This window comes from Lonchura striata, chromosome 20, assembly GCF_050655825.1.
Source record: "Lonchura striata isolate lonStrDom1 chromosome 20, ASM5065582v1, whole genome shotgun sequence".
Classification (NCBI taxonomy): Eukaryota; Metazoa; Chordata; class Aves; order Passeriformes; family Estrildidae; genus Lonchura; species Lonchura striata.
This window is the reverse complement of record NC_140722.1, coordinates 7,008,308-7,028,194: the sequence shown is the minus strand read 5'-3', so window position 1 is coordinate 7,028,194 and position 19,887 is coordinate 7,008,308. Positions and strand designations below refer to the sequence as shown.

The 19,887-nt window shown below is 49.3% G+C and overlaps 1 protein-coding gene across 5 annotated transcripts in view; it reads left to right on the top strand.

The window, feature by feature from the left end:
- Positions 1-19,386, top strand: part of HNF4A (hepatocyte nuclear factor 4 alpha) — a 36,522-nt gene extending 17,136 nt beyond the window's left edge. For 2 of the 5 annotated variants that reach the window (XM_085558031.1, XM_085558030.1), the window contains exons 2-10: positions 3,482-3,656; positions 5,465-5,559; positions 7,659-7,765; positions 10,276-10,431; positions 13,300-13,387; positions 13,874-14,029; positions 14,312-14,548; positions 15,209-15,331; positions 15,958-19,386. In XM_085558031.1, coding sequence (XP_085414157.1) covers positions 3,482-3,656; positions 5,465-5,559; positions 7,659-7,765; positions 10,276-10,431; positions 13,300-13,387; positions 13,874-14,029; positions 14,312-14,548; positions 15,209-15,331; positions 15,958-16,100 — 1,280 coding nt within the window. In that variant the 3' untranslated portion in view covers positions 16,101-19,386. Of the gene's footprint in view, positions 1-3,478; positions 3,657-5,464; positions 5,560-7,658; positions 7,766-10,275; positions 10,436-13,299; positions 13,388-13,873; positions 14,030-14,311; positions 14,549-15,208; positions 15,332-15,957 lie in introns of all 5 variants that reach the window. The other 3 variants (XM_077787019.2, XM_077787020.2, XM_085558029.1) reach the window with 3 other exon arrangements.
- Positions 19,387-19,887: the final 501 nt, after the last annotated feature.

The following is a 19,887-nucleotide window of genomic DNA, read 5'->3' as shown; positions in this document are numbered from 1 at the left end:
GGTGGCCACAGAAATGTTCCCGGGGAAGGAAGGGCTGTAAGATGGGGAGCTCCCAGGGAGGGTTCTGTTTCCCCAGGGGAAAATAGAGGGGAGAGAGCAGAGCTGTGTTTGGTACAGGCAGGGTGGTGTCCTGCAGCCCAGCAGGCCCGCTCCAGGAGCTGGCTGAATGAGAGGTCCCCTCCAGACATTCAACCCAAGCAATGGGGCTGGGACTGAATAAGGTGGGGGTCTCCCAGACCTCAGCCAAAAGTTTCTGCATGAAGTGCTGTTGATGGTTCACCAGACAGACAGCTGACCCTGTGTCTCCAGAGCTCAGAGTCAGCTCCTAGAGCAGAAAGGCATTTAGCACCTGGTAAGGGTGGAAATCACTGTCAGAAGTGATTTAGGCACTGCCGCTGCAGCTACTGTGAGCCACAGCCCTTCCCCAGTGCAGCACTGGAGTGTGGGGTGGCATGTCCTTTCCTGCCTCAGCCCCCAGTAAGAGGGACAAGGGGACCTTGAGAGGATAGATAAATGTTCCCATCCCTTCTGGAGGGTAGCATCACACTTAATCCTCCAGAATTCACAGAATTCCAGAAATCCCACCCATCTGGGGACCAAAGAGTCTTGGTGATCAACTGTTCAGAGATAACAAGAGATTCCTCTCCAAGTCCCCCCTGAAGTCTCTCTAAATATGAGGTTAATGACTAAATGAAGCCACAGAAAGTGGCCCTCTGAGCCCTTTCCTTCCAGCCCTTTCCTTCCAGCCCTCCAAGCCTTTTCCTTCCAGACTGCTGGACACCTCTGTCCCAGAAGGGCTGTGCTGGCTCTGTGGACTCTTCCATCACAGCCTGTGTGGGTCCTCCCTGGGTTATGGCTCTGTTCTGTCAGGGATGTAACACAGCGGTGGCAAAGTGGCTCTGCTGTGCAATAACCCCCCACCACTCTGGGTCCCAGCCCCTTCTCCACTCCTGCAGGCTGGTCCTACCCCTTCAGGTGCCTTAGGGATAGAAGTCACCCCCTTTGGCTCTGCTGATATCCATCTGCACACTCTGAGACAAGCTCAGGCCCTGCTCCCTCTCCGTGCCCCACTCCCATCCAGCAAGCATCTGCACAAGGAGCTGTATTTGCCCTGGACACAGGGCTCCATGGAGCAGAGGGACAGGATAATTTCCTGTGACAAGATCCAGTGTGCTGTAACACTGGGTGAGTCAGCTGGGGCAGGCAGCACCAGCTCCTCTCCTCCTGGGCCCAGCTCCAGGCCAGGGACAGCCCTTGCTTCCAGGGCTGTTTTGGCACTGCAGCAGCTGCTCTGAGGACACACCTCCTGCAGGACCTCCACCTGCAGAACCTGTGCCTCTTTTGCTGGAAAAGCACTGCCCAGAGCCCAGCCACTGCCTGCCACAGCTCTCCAGCTCAGCCCCAGGGCTGCTGCTCAGCAGGGACCACGTTTGCCTCTCACAGAAAAATGCATCCTGTGCTCAGACAGGCTCAGGGACCTTCTGAGCAGCTCCTGTCCTAACACAAGGATCAGCTGCAAGTTCTCAAAGACAGATTTTTTCTTTCTGCCATTTACCTTAACTCCAACCACTTGATTGCAGCCAGCCATAGCCCACATTTTTGGCACATATTTGGCAGAATAAACTCAATTGGAAAATTATCCATTAGGCAATAATTTCATTGTTGTTGACTATTAGACTGAGATGTTGCAATTTCTTTGATAAGAGTGCCAGTTTTTCCTGCTCTATGTTCATCTGATTACAGCCTGATAGATTGCTAAAAAGGGATTTATCTGGGCTGCCACAGATATACAAGTAATGGGATTACAGGCAGATCAGCTCTTCCTCTCACATCTAAGTCCTATGTTTAGCTGGAACTGAGAATTTGACTTTCCTTCTGGAGTGAGCTGCATTTAGCTGAGCCCTCGGGATATTCATGGAGAAAGGTTCTTTTCAAGCTGCTCACAGGAGCAAAAGACAGCCAGGATAGCCTTGGGAAAGCTCAGAGCTCTGGGAGTGGAGACAGGAGCTTTGCACTGGTGCTGCTGGAGCTGCGTGACAGGGTGTGCCAGGCAGGGACACAGAGAGGCAGCAAAGTGACTCACAGTGAAATACAGGAGGGACACAGGAATTGGAAAGACAGAAAGCAGGCAGGGAAATGAAAGGCCCTGCCAGAGGTAGGGAAGACTCAAAAATCCCTGTGCTGGTTCACTGCTGGTTCTGTGCCAGTTACTCCTGCTGAGGGATGGCATGAGGAGGATGTGCTGCACCTGCTGAAATTCCCTTTTCTCTGTAAAATGGAAACTAAAAATGCAGTCCTCCCCCAGCCAGACTTGCCTTGGCCCCGCCAGCACCACAGCTGGGCTACCATGGGGAGCCCAGCTGGGACCAGCCCTTCTGCTGGGTGCCAGGTGGGAACAGCTGTGGCCCTTCCAGGGTGAGCCTTAACTGAGTCCCTACAAAAACCCAGAAATCAGGAGCCAATAGACTCAAGCATTAAAAATACCAGCAGGTTTCTATAGCTTTGTAGATCCTGTGTATGATTTGTGACTGGCTTTTCCACTGAGGGAGGGGGATGTGCCTGTGCTGACACAGAAAAACGTACATGGGAGGGGACAATTAGATCAACTGAATTAAGGGCTGATCCCTTCAGCCTTGAGGTTTGTTTGGCTTGCTAGAGGGGTTTAGTGTAGCCCTTGTATGGTTTTTAGCCTTTCAGATGTCCTTTCCTCCAGAGACTGCTGCAATTCCCTACCCTCCAAAAAAAGCCCTGCAAGCCCCAGTCCCCCTTGGTCCGCAAGGACTGCAAGACAAATCAATTTCCACTGTGATCTTACCAGACTCTGGAAGATACCCAGCCTACAGCCTTCTCCATGCCAGAGTGCCACCTTTTTTCTTTAATCAGCCCTTCCTTGCATGGGTAGCCTTTGCCCACGTGAGTTTTCCAGCTGAAGTCATTTGAGTTTGCTATTTATCTAAAGTCTTGTTTTCCCAAAGAGGGGCTGTGCAGGCTGGGGCTCCATGCCTGGACAAGGGAACTGTTCACCTCATCTGCTCAGGGCTGTCTTGGGCTCTTTCAATGTAACAACACAAACACCTCCCTAACAAATCAGCTGCTCACCCCGAGCTGTAATACCTCCACTTAACTCTGCATCAGCTTTTTCTCTGGCCACACTACTGCAGCCCAAAGTGTCTGCAAATCCCCAAGGAATTTTGGCTCTGCCTTGTGACTCCTGCAAACGGGCTTCCACTTTATCTGAAGGCACTGCTTCAGCCAGGCCTTTGGAAGAGGGGTCTCACTACGGAATACAGGGAGTTTTAGTGCACCTCAAAATGCAATTGTTTAAACACTGAGAGCTTACACACTCTCTCTGGCCGGCCCCTGCCACAGAGCCAGGCTGCAGCTGCCTGGTTTCTCCAAGAAAATCTGACTGGTAGCTGAGTTAGCAGATGTTGGCTGGCTGTGTCACTGTCATCTTCTTGCTGTGTCCTTCCCCAAGCAGACACGTCTCCGTCAGAAGCAGCCAACCTCAGCAGCTCCAGCAGCATTGGGGTGAGCACGCTGTGTGCCATCTGCGGGGACCGCGCCACCGGCAAGCACTACGGGGCCTCCAGCTGCGATGGCTGCAAAGGCTTCTTCAGGAGGAGCGTCAGGAAGAACCACATGTACTCCTGCAGGTGAGGACAGAGGGCACAGAGACCCATGGCTCAGACAGGACAGCCCCTCACAGCTCAATGGCAAAGCCCTCGAAGTGCAGCAGCACGGCCCTTCATCCTCTTCATCCTCCCTGCAACCTCCTCCACTTTCCCTGAGCTAAGCCCTCAGCTGGGAGGGGTCAGTGAGTGTCCCGACTTTGGGACTGCCCTCCACGGATCCCTGGGGAAAGACCCTGGGAGGTTTGCCCCATCCTTTAGGGGCCAAGCACATGTTCTTGCAAATGGGTATGGCCAACCATGGGTGTGGCCAGCAAGCAGCAAGATGCCAGGGGAGAAACCCCATTTCAGGGACTTAGCACCTCACTACTCAGTGCAGCACAAACCTTGCTCTCCCTGGGGGCAATCCTTCTCCACGACCAGATGGATGTGTGCCTGCCATCCAGCTACAGTGCTGTCCCTGCCTGGTACATGACACAAGAACACCTGGGGAGCACCATGAGGGGCAGCATAGCATGCACTTTTCTGAGGATGAGGCACTTGTGTTGCCCCTGAAATTCATGCACTGCACCTCGTGCCATTGGGGGTAGCCCACGGCTCTCCTGTGCCATCAGCAGCTGTGACCTGCCTGCTGCTGGCTTTGAGCAACTCACATGTAGAAAGTCACAAAGGAAACGGAAGAATCCTCAGTTCACAGTGTCTAAATCCCTTGGGCTTTTTGGGTCAATTACTCCTGATGGCCTGACAGCCACTTGGAGAGCATGAAGAGCAACCTGACTCTAAAACCTGAGTGACAGAAGGAAGCCCCACGTTTATGAGTGCCTGTGAAGCATGTCATCATTTGCACCCCAGGGTTATTTAAGGTGGCTGCCCAGGGAGTCCCCTCCCCATAACTCCATCAGAAAAGCCAAGGTGCCCAGTTCTTTGAAAGCTGAGGCTTTTATATGCACTACAGGAATATTTTAAGAGCTGCTTTCAGGAATCCATTTGGGCAAATCATAGCTTGGGGGCTTAAAATAGTTACAGTAGAAGAAAGCCTTTTCAAAAACTACAGTGTTCAGCATGGCTGGGAGCCCTTCTCCAGCTTTGTACTCCTTTGTCTTTACTTTGCAAACTGTATCAATCTGCTGTAAATTAGAGCAAATTTGCAAGTGAAATTCATGCTTCAAGTGACCACCAGGCATGTGCAGGGATTTGGTGACACAAGCCTGGAGGGAAGGAGCTGGTTCCTTCCCAAGTCCTCTCTGAAGTGCAAGTGGCAGAAGAGCAGTTTGCAGAGCAGCAATGCTGTCCAGAGGTCAGAAACAACCTCTGAGAATCCCAGAGAGTGCTCTGGAGCGATGCAGGGACTTAAACTGACTTCTTAACCTCAAAAATGGGCTACTACAACCCTCCACCTCTTTTTGAAATTCACAATAAAGGCATTCTTCCTTCCATTCTACTGGGATCTAACTTAGAACAGTAGCTTCCAAGTTGATTCTGACCCTCCTAGATCACACTTTTAACTTCCCTGGGGTTTGTTAGTCCACTATAGACATCCTGTCCCTAATGGTTAATGAGCAGGACCAGCAACCTGAGCTCCTGCATGTGACTCAGTTCTAGTCTGTCCTTATTGACCATCCAGAGGCAGAGGAGAGAGCTGAGATTTCAATGCAAAAAAGAAACCACAGGCTAAAGCAAGAGTGGAAAAATCACAGACTGGGGCTCCTTTCTCAGGGTGATCCTCTGGGAACCTTCTCTGAGCACATCTTGGAGCTTAAGGCTCTGTCTTGTCCTGCCTTCAGGCTCAGTCTTGCTGGTCCTCACATCTTTCTTTCTTCCTCCCTTCCCAGGTTTAACAGGCAGTGTGTGGTAGACAAAGACAAAAGAAACCAGTGTCGGTACTGCAGGCTTAAGAAGTGCTTCCGAGCAGGAATGAAGAAGGAAGGTGGGTGACTGCCTTCCCCCAGCAGCAGTCCCTCACGCTGCCTGTGTATGTTTGAGGAAGCCCTTGCAGCCAAGGCTGGTCCCTGCCAGCTGCACACTTGCCCAGCCACCTTAGCCCTGTGTTCCCTGCACTGTTCTCTCCTGGGCACAGATCCTGACCCCCAGCACAGGGGGATTTAGGGAGGTCCATGCCTGTGTCTCAGAACTGTTCATGCTTGTGCACATAAATCACACCCAGGGCTCTTTAGCTCACTCTTGCTCACACTGACACACACAGCACCTGGGCTCCTACACTGTCATTCCATTGGAGGGGTTTGGGAATGCTCCTCCACATCACTGAGGAGCCCGAACTTCAAAGAAGGGCTGGGAATTTGGAAATACTTTGGTAAAACTGCTCCAAGTGCTGTTATCCCAGAGTGACCACAAAACCCACAACTGTCTAGGTGAGTCCAACAAAAGTCACACTGACATTTTGCACCTTTTTTTTCCCTCATAGATATATAGGTTCTTGCTGAGCCTCTGCAGAGAGGCAGTGAGTTTAGTTTAGATTCAGCCATAGCAGAAAGGATACAGAGTAAAGTGGAGCATTTTTGCTATTTAACTGTACTAAAAGAGTAGAGCTATATCCCTACATGGCCCATGATCACCCCCTCAGCTCCCCTGCTTCCCTGTCTCTGCAGCCCTTACAGATCCCCATGGCAGGATTCTCCCCTTGTTTAGCCCTGTTTTGGGGAGGAGCAGGAGAACCTGGTGGCCTTGATGGTGCTCCTGTTAGTGGAGGGACAAACTGCCAAGAGTAGAGGCATCCTACAGAGCTCACCCCACTCATGTCTGCAAAAGGACAACTGGGAGGCATTTGTCTCTGTTAGTCCATGCAGGGAAATTAAACCCCATGCTCCTCCCAGTTCACACCACCTCAAGGAGAAACTTTGGAGTAAAAGGGTCCTTGAAGACAACAGGAAGTACCAGTGGTACATTGGTGGCTGCAGGAAGACCTCTGAGCAGGAACATTTATCCCCTGTAAAAGGAGGTGAGGTATCCCAAGCAACTTTTCTTGACTTTTTCTGAAGAATATAGGAATCCTCCTCTCCATGCAGCTCATCCCCTGCCCAGAGCTGTGCTGTTGTCTGTTAATATTCAATAGAAGTTACATTAGGTGCATGACCAGCTAATACTGAGCAAACATTTGGAAAACATCATGGCATGACTGAACTCGGGGGCCTGCTACTGATAACAAGCAGCATAACCTTGAGAGCTCCTATTTACAGCCGCTGACTGCAGGGCTTTTCTCCTGGCCCAGCCTCATTATTGCTTTTTATCAGGTGGATTCATACATCGAGAACGTATCAATCCAGAGAGCCACCAGCCCAAGGCAGGGACTGTGCTGTTTCCTCTGCCATGGATCAATAGCTTATTTGAGCAGATGGCTTTGAGTGGCATGGCCAGGGTGAGTTACAGCCAGCCCAGGCCTCGTGACAGACAGAGCAACAAATCCTCCCCCTCAAAGCCCTCAAGACTAGACCGAACAGGGAGGCACACTGGAGTCAAACCTGTCCTGGGATGCTTTTACAATACGGTATGAGAGAGCCCTTTTGCTCTGGATGAATAAGCAGGAGCAGTTCTGCACTTCCTTATTGTAGTTGAGAAATAAGTTTTCCAACTACACCAGTGCAACAGCTTTTCTGAATGGAGCTCACAGGAGTCATGTGGGCAAGGAAACTCACAGATACTCCTCCATTTCACACATCAGCTTTGGGCTGTACACATGAGCATGGCCACCATTTCAAACCTCATATCATGAAATCAAAACACTCAGATCATTTGCCAGGAAATTTTCCCCACTGAACTCTACAGGTGTTTGGGTTCTGAATAAACCCCATCCCTAGAAAGTCTAATAAAGCAAATAAGAAATCAGATCCACCAGATGCAGTCAGGTCTCGCTGGCATCCCTCCCAAACCAGAGACAGCTGCACCTCCGCCCTGCCTGGCAGGGAAGCTGAGAAACTGCAGCTAAGGAAGGGGAACGCCAAAAGTCTGTGCTAGTTTTCAGTGTGCATTGCCATGAACGACCTGCAGCTCAGCCAAAATCCTCTCTTGCAGCTGTACAAAATGAACGGGACCGAATCAGCACCCGCAGATCAAGTTACGAGGACAGCAGCTTGCCCTCCATCAATGCCCTCCTGCACGCAGAAGCCCTGGCACAGCAGGTACCTCTTCTTCCTTCTTTATAAAATACAAAAGCATCAGGCACTACCTGGCATGTAGAGCCAGCTGAATATTTAATAGCCAAGTCTTCAAATTATCACCTCTTTTCTAAGTGGCTTATCTGCCAACTCAACACTGATTTTTCAAAAAGCATTTGTTACCTGAAACCATCACTTTAAATCTCCTTAGTCCAGAAGTCAGTTGCAACAATATGCAATGATTTGTTCTGCTCTAATGGGACACAGGAAGCCTGGAGAGGCTGATGGAAGAAAGTAGGGTAGAATCATTGCAATCTGAAGAGCTGTGGCTGCCTCAGCCCACGAGGGGCTGGCCTTGCATGAGCAGCCTCCCTTCCCCATGAGCTGTTAGGAACTTTGGATTCCTGCACAGTTTCACAAGGGATCAGTTTCCTGCTTGTTTTATGCAGACACCTTTTCCAGTGCTTGCTTGAAATTCCCTGTTTCCACTCGCATACTGCCAAGATTCGTTTCCTGGAGTGTTCACATTGAAAAGATGACTCTGATTTAAGAGGCTGGATACTGCAAATGGTGTACACAGCTCATCCCTCTCTGGGAGGACAGAGGACAGGATGGGCACACACAGCCTGCAGGGAGGGTTTGTCTGTGAGAATCAGTGATGAGGATGGAGCTGTGCTGGAGGCAGGAGCTGCCTCTCTTCATGAGAACTGGGGAGAACAGAACTCTGTGTCCTGGAGAAGACATACAGAGGGTGAGTTGGCAGTCCACACTGCTTCAAGGGTCACACTGCCCTGAAGGCTGCCCTGGGAGATGCTCCAGGACAGGACGTGCTGTGATCAGGGCTTCACATTAGGCTCCACTCAGGCTGTAAGGTCCACTTCCCCAAGGAGGGGATATGCCAGAATGGCCAAGGGCCAACCTTGTACATGAAAAGCACATCCAATCTCATCCCACATCTGACCTTGTCCTATGCAGGACTGAATATATTTATATACCCTATAAAAATAAGACTGATGCTGCTCCCAGAGGTGTGAGATACTGGGGTCTTGAGTCACCAAATCTACAAGGGAAGGACATTTCTGGGGCTCAGAGTCCTGCAGTGCCATCACAGGGTCTACTGATAAAAACTACAACTATCCACAAATCCAGGGGAGCTCCTGCTCTCCCACAGAGCACAGAGAGATTCATTAAACAAGGAAGGCTCCAGCACGGTAATTGGTAACTTTTATGTGCCTTGCTAATTAGAACAAGATACTGCTGAGGAGCTGCTTTCTCCGAGATCCAGGGTCACTTACCCAGAGGTCTTTATTTATTTGCTAAGCCTTCCGGGCCCACTGATTAGGGTAATACATGGTGAGATTTTTACAATCTTATTTATTCAATAATAGCTGGTGAGCTGGAAAGCCTCCAGGTAATGCAACCTGACAAAAAAAAAAAAAAAAAAAAAAAAAAAAAAAAAAAAAAAAAGCAGGTGGCATTTGAATTTCATTTCCTTGGGGAGGCCAGCAGGATCCGAGCTGAAAATGCTGGCAGGAATAGGACAGGAAGAGCTGATGTTGTACAAGAGCACAGAGGGCAGGCAGAGGGCAGTGATGGGGTTGAGTTAATTGCTTACAGAGGCATGAGGATGAAGTAGTGACTAAGGGCAAATTTTTAGATGACCTGGGTGAGCAGCTATGCATGAGAAACAGGCAGGAGGTTGGGTGCCTGATTTCAGGGAGATGTTCTGTCCAGCTCTGTGTCACAGTACTTGCAGAGTTGTCAGGGTTGTCCTTTGCAAATGAAATGGCAATCACAAATAATTTGCCATGTAAGAAGTGCCACCTGTGTTGTGGGCATGTTTGAACTTGCCCAGTTTTGCCAAAAAGACCTAAAAGCCAATGGGAGGTGTGAGACTGTTACCTTTAAAGTCTGCCCTTAGCTATTCAGAGTTGATGATGTCAAATGTTAATGACCTGGTGCTCACAGAAAGCAATGTCAGACCTAGAAAGCTGTGGCCTGGTGAGCTCATGAGGACTCAGGAGAGGAGCAGAGCCTGCTTGCCTCCTGTGGAAGGCAGACACAGCAGCTCTGGCCAAGCACTGCCTCTGGAGCAGGCTGGAAGAGGGAGCAGCTCTCTGCACCTTGGTGGGACCAAGGAGCTTGTGCAGCAGCACTGGGTGCACGTGTCCTTTCTACTGGTGAGGCTGACTGCCACACAAGCCCCTCTGTTCCTTCCTGGATCTTGACTGAGCACACTTGTTCAGTGTGAGGAAGATGCTGGCTTTAGGAATGTGCTTTCCAGTCTGTTCAAGGCATTACAGTTTACCAAGATGATCCGCAGCCTCTGCTCTGCAGCGTTTCATGTTCACAGACCCCAGGCTGATCTGACTTTAAATGAGTCTTTTTGGGTCGCCTGTTCTGGGAGCTGGGTGTGTGCAACAGAAAAATGTAATTTCTGGGGTCTGCATCAACACAACCCATGGGCTGGGGGTTTTCCTCCCTGTGTTTCCTCTGTGGCACTGAAAGCTGAAGGATGTCTTCTCTCCTTCCAGATATCATCCCCGGTTCCTGTGCTCAACGGAGACATCCGAGGGAAGAAGATTGCCAATATTTCTGACGTGTGTGAGTCCATGAAGCAGCAGCTGCTGGTGCTGGTGGAGTGGGCCAAGTACATCCCCCCCTTCTGTGAGCTGCCCCTGGATGACCAGGCAAGTCCCCCCATCCACCCCACCTCGCTCTGCCCTGAAAAAGGCAGCAGGGAGCCAAAGCCAGCTGAGACCTTCAGAGAAAATGCTCATTGTGCATTCTGTTATCCTGACTGCTGCAGCTGATTTGGAACAGCATCCATACAATGCCAGCCCGGGTCAGGCATCCATACAATGCCAGCACGGGCCACTTGCATGTGCTGCTAATCAGCCCATGAGCACAGCCAGATAACACTGAGCTTGAATTAGGTCCTTATCAGATGAGCATTTTGGGGTCAGCCAGTCATTTATTAATTATGGTTTGTGCAGCACTTTGAAAACCTGAAGTGATATACAAATGCTTGGGGCAATCAGAATTAGCAGGAGAGATTTCTGGCCTAAGGTCTACCCAAAACTTAAAATCAGCCTGTCTCTTGCTGCTTCCTGCCTTGGGGTATGTTTGTATCCATGCTCCCAGTGTGGAATTTTGAAGCTATACACTAGTTTTCTCCCAAGGCAGTAGAAAATATTTTTCCAGGATTAAATAGCAAGGATATATTTGCATTTAACAGAAATTACTAAAATGGCATTTGTGGGTTCCCTAATGAAGATAAGCACTGTGGGTTTGATGTCCTCTGTAGCACTGCAGGATCTCAGGCAGCCTCAAAGAGGTACAAGAAGAGGCCTCCTGTGGGTGTCTAAATTTCAGAAGTCTGCAACAGGTGTTGAAGAACATGTTGTGTGCCCAGCCTTGAGCAGCACGTGTGGCTGGGACAGCACTTCTGGCAGGACCAGCACAGGTCCTGTCAGAGGTAGGAAGGTATTTCCAGTCTGTCCAGTGTATAGTCACAAAACCAGCATGTGTTCTCTTCAGCTAGGACCAGTCTCCAGCCCTATTGACCTAGAGGTAACTTTTATATAAAGAAGAAAAAGGATATCCAGTTGAGAGTATCCAGCTGATCAAAAACCCCTAAATCCTAAATCTGAGCTCTTTATTAGCCCCCCAGCAGCATCCAGAGCTCTGGAGAATTCAGTGCTCTTAAAATGGGAGCATGTTTCCTTCTTTTCTATTGTGTGCAAGTGCTTATAATTTAATTGTTTAGAATTATAAGAAATCTGTTAAATTGCTAAGGAAAATACAACTCATAACTTAGGGAAACCACAATGGACTCCAAGGGCAAATGCCATTTACACAGCAAACAGGCTGCAGCCCAGCACAGACCTGGGGCAGCTCTGCATAGCCCATCACATCCTTGTGCCATTTGGAACAGAGGCCCTAAACCTGGCCAATAACTGTAAACTAGTGGGGCTGCAAAGTTGTGGGGCTGCAAAATTCCTCAAAGTAGCAAACAAAGTCTAAAGATGGCACAGTTTGAACCCTGCCTTCCCACAAGGGAGAGGCTCCTCCATGAAACAGATCTCCTTTTGCAGAAAAGATCACACCCAACCCCTCATTCTCCATCTGCACCAAAATGTCAAAACTACCATGTCTGATAAGGCAAAGATGTTTCATCTCAAAGTTCAAGTTCTGCTTTGTTGTGTTACAACTGTATATTTATCCCAGTTCACAATGGAATTACATATCTCAGGTTCATCACTGCAAGAACAAATATTAAATAAGATGGTTTGGCCTTCTTGAAGTAATTTACTTTAACCCTGCTCAAACAAGGAAATTCTGTGGACATAAAAAAGGTGGTTTCAAACTGAACATTCTTGAATTTGCAATTGGCAGGAAATTTTTAGGTGAAAGCTTCACTCTCCCCTGGGACTGTTTTTTCCTTGTCAAAGTTTTGTCAGGTAGGAAAGCTCACTTTTGTGCAGATCTGGCAATTCCAACAGTTCAGCTAACACATCCACCTATGTTTGGACAGTGATAGGCTAGATTTTGGCATCTAGATAAAGATCCCCCAGTATCATGTGTGATATCACAATATCACAGTCTTTTTGCAAGGATCTCTATTTATTTTGCATAACCTTTTTTACCATCGGGGGTATAAAAAAAACAAAAAACAAACCTCTCCTAGACATCAGCATCTTTCCTAACCAGAGCTCTCTTCTATGGATTATACAATCTCCTTGCATTCCTGGTAGGGTAAGACTTCTCTTGGCTTTGACAGATGCTGAGGATAACACACTGGAAAAGGGGGCCATTCCCATCAGGACATACTTTTCAGCATTTCTCTATTAATATTTAATGATTGTTTTCTCCAGCAGAAGGTCCTGGCTGGACATTAAGAAGTTTTTGTGTCAGGATGTCCAATTGTTAACTTCTCTTTCTGCCTAAATCTCTGAAATTTTTAACTGAAGGAGGGCAAAAGATTCAGAACATTCTCAGGAGCCACTGGAGGGTGTAAAGTGAAACACTTCAATCATTAACATCAGGGGAGAAAAACATCCCTTTGGCTTCCCTGTCCCCAGTTCCTGTGGCTGTGGAGGGGATGAATGGCCAGGGGGTGACCTAGCCAGCTGGACATGGGTCCCTGTGTGTGTGACTGCAGTGGGAGGTGGGCACAGCCCAGAGGGACAGCAGGGGATTGTACTTCTCCCACTTCCCAGGATGGAGTGTGGTCCCTGGTTCTGGTAGAAGCTGTCTGCAAACAGCCCACACTGGTGGGAGGTCCTGGGACAGCCTAGCATGGTCCTGCTCATGGCATGTGTCCTGAATATGGGATATTTCAGGTGCTGTTTACTACCTGCTGGCTCTGCTGGAGTTATAACTGGTTTAGCACAGACCATTATTTAATCTCTTTCTCTGCCTGTAACTGAAGAAGGGCCCTTACTCCCATCCTTGAGTGCAGTACAGGAATGCTGAGCTTTCCCTCTTGCTTACATAAAATCACAGCTTTATCTCAGTCTCTGCATCACCCAAATAACTTTTCCCTGCCCTTGCAGGTAGCACTGCTACGTGCACACGCAGGGGAGCATCTGTTACTGGGAGCTGCCAAGAGGTCCATGGTGTTCAAGGATGTCTTGCTGCTAGGTAAAAATTGCACTTCTGCTCCCAGCCTATCTGCTTCTGTGAGGCTTCCCTGCTGGGGTGAAGAAGAGGGTGGTTCAGTGTTTGTGGGTACTTTTTGCAGGGTGGTGGCTTGAGCTGTTCTGTATTTTAGCATGTCCAGCACAACCTTTGGGTGCGGCTAGGCCTGGCTGACATTGACATCAAGGCCATGAGGTGTGGCAAAGTTGGGGACTGTTGGGGGCTGTGGTGAGATTGAGAAAAAAGCTCTCACTCCTTTGTCAGCTTTTCCTCACTTGAATAGCTCCTGTGTAATAAGAAGCTGCTCTGGCAACACAGATCAAAATTTTTGGTGTTCTGAGACAGGGTAGGGGCTGAAGGAGGAACTTCTTAAATTCCTCCACTCCCAAAATTATCTCAGCATTAGTTACTTGCATTTTGAACTCCTTGTCACACCAGCTAAGTCTTGAGCAATGACAAAGTGATGGTCCCTGTGCTGTTTGTCTGAAGGAAATGATCACATCATCCCACGGAACTGCCCCGAGCTGGTGGAGGTGAACCGTGTGGCCATCCGCATCCTGGACGAGCTGGTCCTGCCCTTCCAGGAGCTGCAGATAGATGACAACGAATATGCCTGCTTGAAAGCCATCATCTTCTTTGACCCAGGTATGCCCCAGCTTGCTGAGGGTACCATGAGAGTATCTTTTCTGGATTATGCTGACTAACACTGGTTCTGAGTGGTGGAAAAGCTGCCTGCTCTCCTCTCTGGGCCAAACTGTTCTTAGAGAGGGAGGAGGGAAGTCAGTCTAGGAAAAGAAACATTGCCCATTGCAGCAGACGATGGGGAATCAGAGGCAGCTCACCTCAGGCTGTGCCCAGACTTCATGCTGCCACTGAGGCAGCTCCCAGGGCAGCAGCCTGGAGAGTTTGCTGTGTGGGTCGTTGCAGATGCCAAGGGGCTGAGCGACCCGTCCAAGATCAAGCGGATGCGGTACCAGGTGCAGGTGAGCCTGGAGGATTACATCAACGACCGGCAGTACGACTCGCGGGGCCGCTTCGGGGAGCTGCTGCTGCTGCTGCCCGTGCTGCAGAGCATCACCTGGCAGATGATCGAGCAGATCCAGTTTGTCAAGCTCTTCGGCATGGCTAAGATTGACAACCTGCTGCAGGAGATGCTGCTGGGAGGTGAGTACTTGAGGGTCTGGCAAGAGGCCTCTCGGTATTCCCTGATTGTTGTCCCCTTGAGACCCTCCTTAGTCACCACTCCCTATCTGGAAAAGTTAGAGACAGCCAGTCTGCATTCAGCCCTTGACTCACATAAAAATCACCTCCCCTGTCCTTGACAGGGGTAACCAAGGGTCCTCTACTTCTTCTCACCTAAAGAGATGCATCAGCTGTCCCTCTGTTTACAGAGGCATCCCCAGCCCTCTGCACACAGACAAGCTTTGCTGTGCACCTCCCAGATCCCACCTGACAGCCATTTCACCAATCCTCCTCTCTCAGAAGGGACTCATCAAAAAAAAAAGTCTGAAAGCTCAGGTTGAAACATCCTAGATTTTCTAGTGGAAGCATCCAATGGGACAAAACAAAATGAAAAGTTCCCACTGTGCTATTCTGCACGTGGAGGTGTGACTAAGGAATATAATCCTGTATGAGAGGACATGCAGGCAGCAGGCAGGGGTTGGTTAGTTCAAGGCATTAATGGAGGAAAAAGGGAAGGCTGTATCCAGTCACCTGTGCACAAGCTGATGGTGCACAAAGCCTTGGACATTTGGGTACAATGGGTCTGCCCATCTGAACTGTCTCCTGCCATTGTGGCAATTGATGTCTCCTGCATGTTCTTAGGCTCATCAAGTGAAACGCCGCACACCCACCACCACCTGCACCCTCATCTGATCCAGGAGAACCTGGGAACGAACGTCATTGTGGCCAACACAATGCCTCCTCAGATGCACAACGGGCAGATGTGTGAGTATATCCAGAGAGACAGAGAGCTCCTGGGAGAAACCAGGAGCTTTCCAGTGTGCCTGTAGTGGTAGTTTTGACCTTGCATGGAAATCTGCAAGCAAGACAGAGTCTCGGGTAATGAACGTGTGAGAAATTCCTATGCAGAAAGGAGGGAAAGACAAACAGAGAGGTGGGTTAGATTAGATTAGGCCAGACTAACTGATTCAACAAGATACTCCTTGGCAGACTGCAACTTAGACATGGCCCTTAAGGGATGAATGATCCTATCCAGAGCTTAGTGAAATCAGTGGAAAGGCTCCCCTTCCCCTGAGTGGCTCAGACTTCAGTTTGTCCTCTGCAAAAACACAGGAAGATCTGACCCACCACATGGGGCCACCACTGGGGACCTTGTGCTGAGATGGCCTTGGCTGACCAAAAATGTGGTTAGTAAAGGTCAAAAAGTCAGCAGCTCCCCGTATTTGATATTGGTTATTGTGGTTCTCCAGGGGCATCAAACCATGCCTGCGTATCTGGCCAGCTCTACAGCAAACATACTCTGCTGTGATGACATCTGAACCCTGCAGACTGAAGATTCAGTGCTGTCAGGTTTATGAGACCCTCTTTTAATTTGGTTTCTCTCTCTTCAGCTACTCCAGAAACTCCACAGCCTTCTCCACCCGCGGGCTCAGGCTCAGAGCAGTACAAGCTGCTGCCTGGAGCCATTGCCACCGTGGCGAAGCAGCCCACGTCCATCCCACAGCCTGCCATCACAAAACAGGAGGTCATCTAGCAAGCCCACACCAGCCAGCCTCCTTGGCAACACCGTGTGGGAGAAAAGCCCCAACTGACTCTGCCACTGTGAGAGGAGAAGCCAGAGAAGCCATCCAGAGGTCCCTGGGCATGGACACACGGACTTGCTTATTGGACTGAGCACCACCAGAAGGTGTCTTCCTGCAGCTACGGACAGCATGTGCCATGGGCAGCCCCGGAGTCCCAGAACTAAGGCTGAAGCCTTGCTGAAACCCTCAGTCCTTGTAAGGAGGGTCAGATTCCTGCCTCCCTCAGTGGGGTGGCAGTGACTGGCTGGGGACAGGCTGCTGCCCCACTGCCATCTCAGCATTGGTTCAGCACACAGCAACGAGCAATTCTCTGTGCTGTGGGAATGGAGGGCTTCCCTCCCACAGCCATGCCAGCCCCCCTGACAGTCCCTAGTCCAGCCAGACTTGGTGGAGATGGAAGCTCCCCCAGGAGCATCACAGCAGGTGAAGCACATGGGGTTTGCCCAGGCAGCACTGCCAGAACTGCTCCTAAGCCTTGGCTAGTCCCAGGTCTTTGCGTGGTGTCACCCAGCAGCACACTAAGCCCCCCAGCCAGACCTAATAAATCTTTTCAGCTGATGCTGGGGCAAAGTCTGGCCCACCAAGATTCTCCACTATTTGGATCCCGCTGCCTCTTGATGGGTTTTGATATTTCCATGCCATGCCTGCCCTCTCAACACAATGCTTGGAGAGGCAACCACTGCCAAGCCCTTCCCCTGCAACACTCACTGCCTCCTGGCAATCAGAGGGACCATGGGATTCCAGGGATTTCAGCTAATGGGATGGGGTCACCCCTTTACAGGCTGGCAGCACTGCCCAAATATCACTAGCCCAACTACTGCTTGTCAGCAGTCAGAAGACCACTGGATGCCTATTTGGAAGGAGGTGGGGGAAAGATGTAGGAAGGGGAAAGACCTATGGGGTGACAGGAGCTTGAGCCTCACAGATTGGACCAAGGTCTTGGGCTTTCTAATTGCTGTGAGCATTGGGACCCAGGATCTCAGTTCAGACACAATTTTAATGCTAAGATATGCCATACAATCTACTTCTCCAGTGCAGTGCCACTCCTTCAGCTTAGAGTGAGTGGCTGATAACAGATTTATGGGTCTTTATAACATGATAAGAATTCGTTATGACTCCTTCAGGCCTCAGACTGTTTGAGAGTACCAACCTCAAAAATACAATTCTTTGGGTCCTGCAGAGAAAAGCAACAGAGGTCAAGCAATAACCCTGTCTCACCCAAACCCCTTGGATCTGCCCCAGCCTTGGGTCTGCCCGCCCTGCTGTGCTCCCTCCTGCCCCTGTCCCTGCTCCTCTGTGCCTGCCTGTGCCAGAATCCTGTGGATCTGACCTTTGGTTTACAGCTGGAAGCAGGAAAGGAGCTTCCTGCACCACTGCCTGCTCCAGGTGCCAGCAGGGCTGCAGCTGCCAGCTCCCACTGCTGGCCTCTCGGGAGGATGGGCATGGTGGCCCCACGGCTGCCAGGAGGTCTCTGGTGGGGACAAATCTGAGCCAGCTCAGCCAGAGGAGCTGCAGGTCTGTCCCTGATTTCCAATGCAAAAATGAAACACCTCATGCTGGCGGTGTCAGAGGTATTGTATGGTCTCAATGCTGGTGGCATCGTACCAAGTAATTTATTGCAATGATGAATCCAATCATTTTCTGTAAATTATTTTGTAAATCACATTGATTATTTATAATTGGGAGATTAAATGCAAAAAAACCCCCACCCAACCCTGTAATAACCAAGCTGTCTTTTTCAACTGCAGCAACCTTTTTTCCTGTATGTAGACATACTTTGTGGGGAATCCTTTTTGGTCGATTTGCACCAAGAATTCCTCGATATTGTACATTAATTTTTGCTGGTTTCTGCCTTCCAATGGAAACAGAAGACTATTTCTTCACAACAGTTTGTATTCATAAAAAAAGGAAAAAAAAAAAGAAAAATAAATTCAAAAATATTTTCTAACTTTCCCCAGACAGATGGATTTCTTTCTTCTGGGAGGATTTATTTTAAATCAAGGGGCTAACATCCCTGTTGGTCTGAGCACAAAGCATATGTGTATGGAGAAAAAAGCCCAAACAAGTGTTTGATGCTGTTGCCAGCTGTCACTATTTCCTGGCAAGCCTAATGTGTCTGTCCTGAAGCCACGTGTGCTGGAATCATAAGATTGAATGACAATCCAAATTTTCATTAAAAGAAAAACAAACATGAAGAATAAATATTTGCTTTCACGATTCCAGGGAGCTTAAAGGCTAGAAGTAACCACATTCTGAAAGCCAAGCAAAAGAAGCTAAAATATATTATTCACATTTCAAACATGTTCATTTTATGTCCCACTTGTATTTCAAAGGTAATTTCTGAGCTCTTTGGGGTGGGTGATTGCCCTTTGTTTCAAACATAGCCACCCTATTGCTGGCAGCAGGTGGGAGCCAGACTGAGCCTATGGGGTACAGTAAGATCAAGTGAAAATCAATTTATCACTGGCTGTAAAGGTGAGGAGATACACTGGCAATTAGAGAAGGCTCTTAATGACCTGCTTTTCCGACCACGGGAGCCTGTGCTCAGCTGTAGCACGTCCAGGAAGAGAACAGGAAGAGAGGACAGAGGTGTAGATGGCTGTAAAGATTAGGTCTCTGGGAAGGAACAACATCCAGCATTTTCAGCTCTGGTCTGCAGGAGCTGGCCCTCATGTTCCCCCACCTCCTGCCTCTGATGAGAATCGAGGTGGGCAGTCTCATCCTAGGTACAAGGGATGAGAAGCAGCCTGATTTTCCATCCCATTAGCACATCCAGTGGCATCCCAGTGACAGTCATGCTGGTGAAAACTGTCAGCAGGGATGAGATGCAGAGATGAGATCCAGACTGTGTTTGAGGACTATGTGGAGACAGCATTTAGGGCCTGTCTCCACTCTGAGTCAAGGACCTGGAGAACAGGACAGATCTCAAATAACCTGCCCTCACTACCTGTGCACCAGTGATGATCCAGAGCCCCAGAACCACTGCTGAGCAAGGGAACCAAAGGCAGTCACAGGACATGTTATCCCAGCACACACAGGACTGAGTGGTTAGTCCAGTCAAGAGAAAGAAAAGGACTTCATTCATTATTTTTAATGTGGAATAAAAAACCCCTGGGACTCCTCTCCTCTGATTCATGGTTGGTTTTACCTGGGTATATGCCCTAAAAACTACATATATGTAGTATCAAATCTTTAAAGCAATAAATTCTCCTGGACTCCTTCCCATTAACTGCTCTATCAAGGTTGCCCTTTAGCTGGTTAATCTTAAATCAGCACAGTTCCTACAGGAGATTTCTTATTTCTGGATTCAGCTCACTTGGGGAAAAAAACCCCATGATCTGTCCCAGAAGCAACCTTGTCCTTAGCTGGCGTCCTCGATCCCAACTCTCACCTCTTTTCTCACATCTGCCTGCAATCACCCTGGAACATTGGTCTTGCCACTTGTGGGCTGTGTTTTATCCTGCTGGGCTGCCTGGAGCCTACAAGCCATGTCCCATGCCACAGGAGATGGCTCTGAGGATTGGCCTTCGACACACAACTTCCCTTACATTGCTTTTGAACACAAGAGCTTTCTGTGCCTGCAGCTCAGCCTAGGGATGATTTCCTGGAGAGCACCATGTCAGGCTATGGAATCTTTTCATCGCGTCCAAGCAAAGATCTGTGAAAGTGGTATTTTTAGGTCTTTTGGCCACTATGAAATGCATTCTTTTCATATTCCTTATATAACTTTCATCTGAA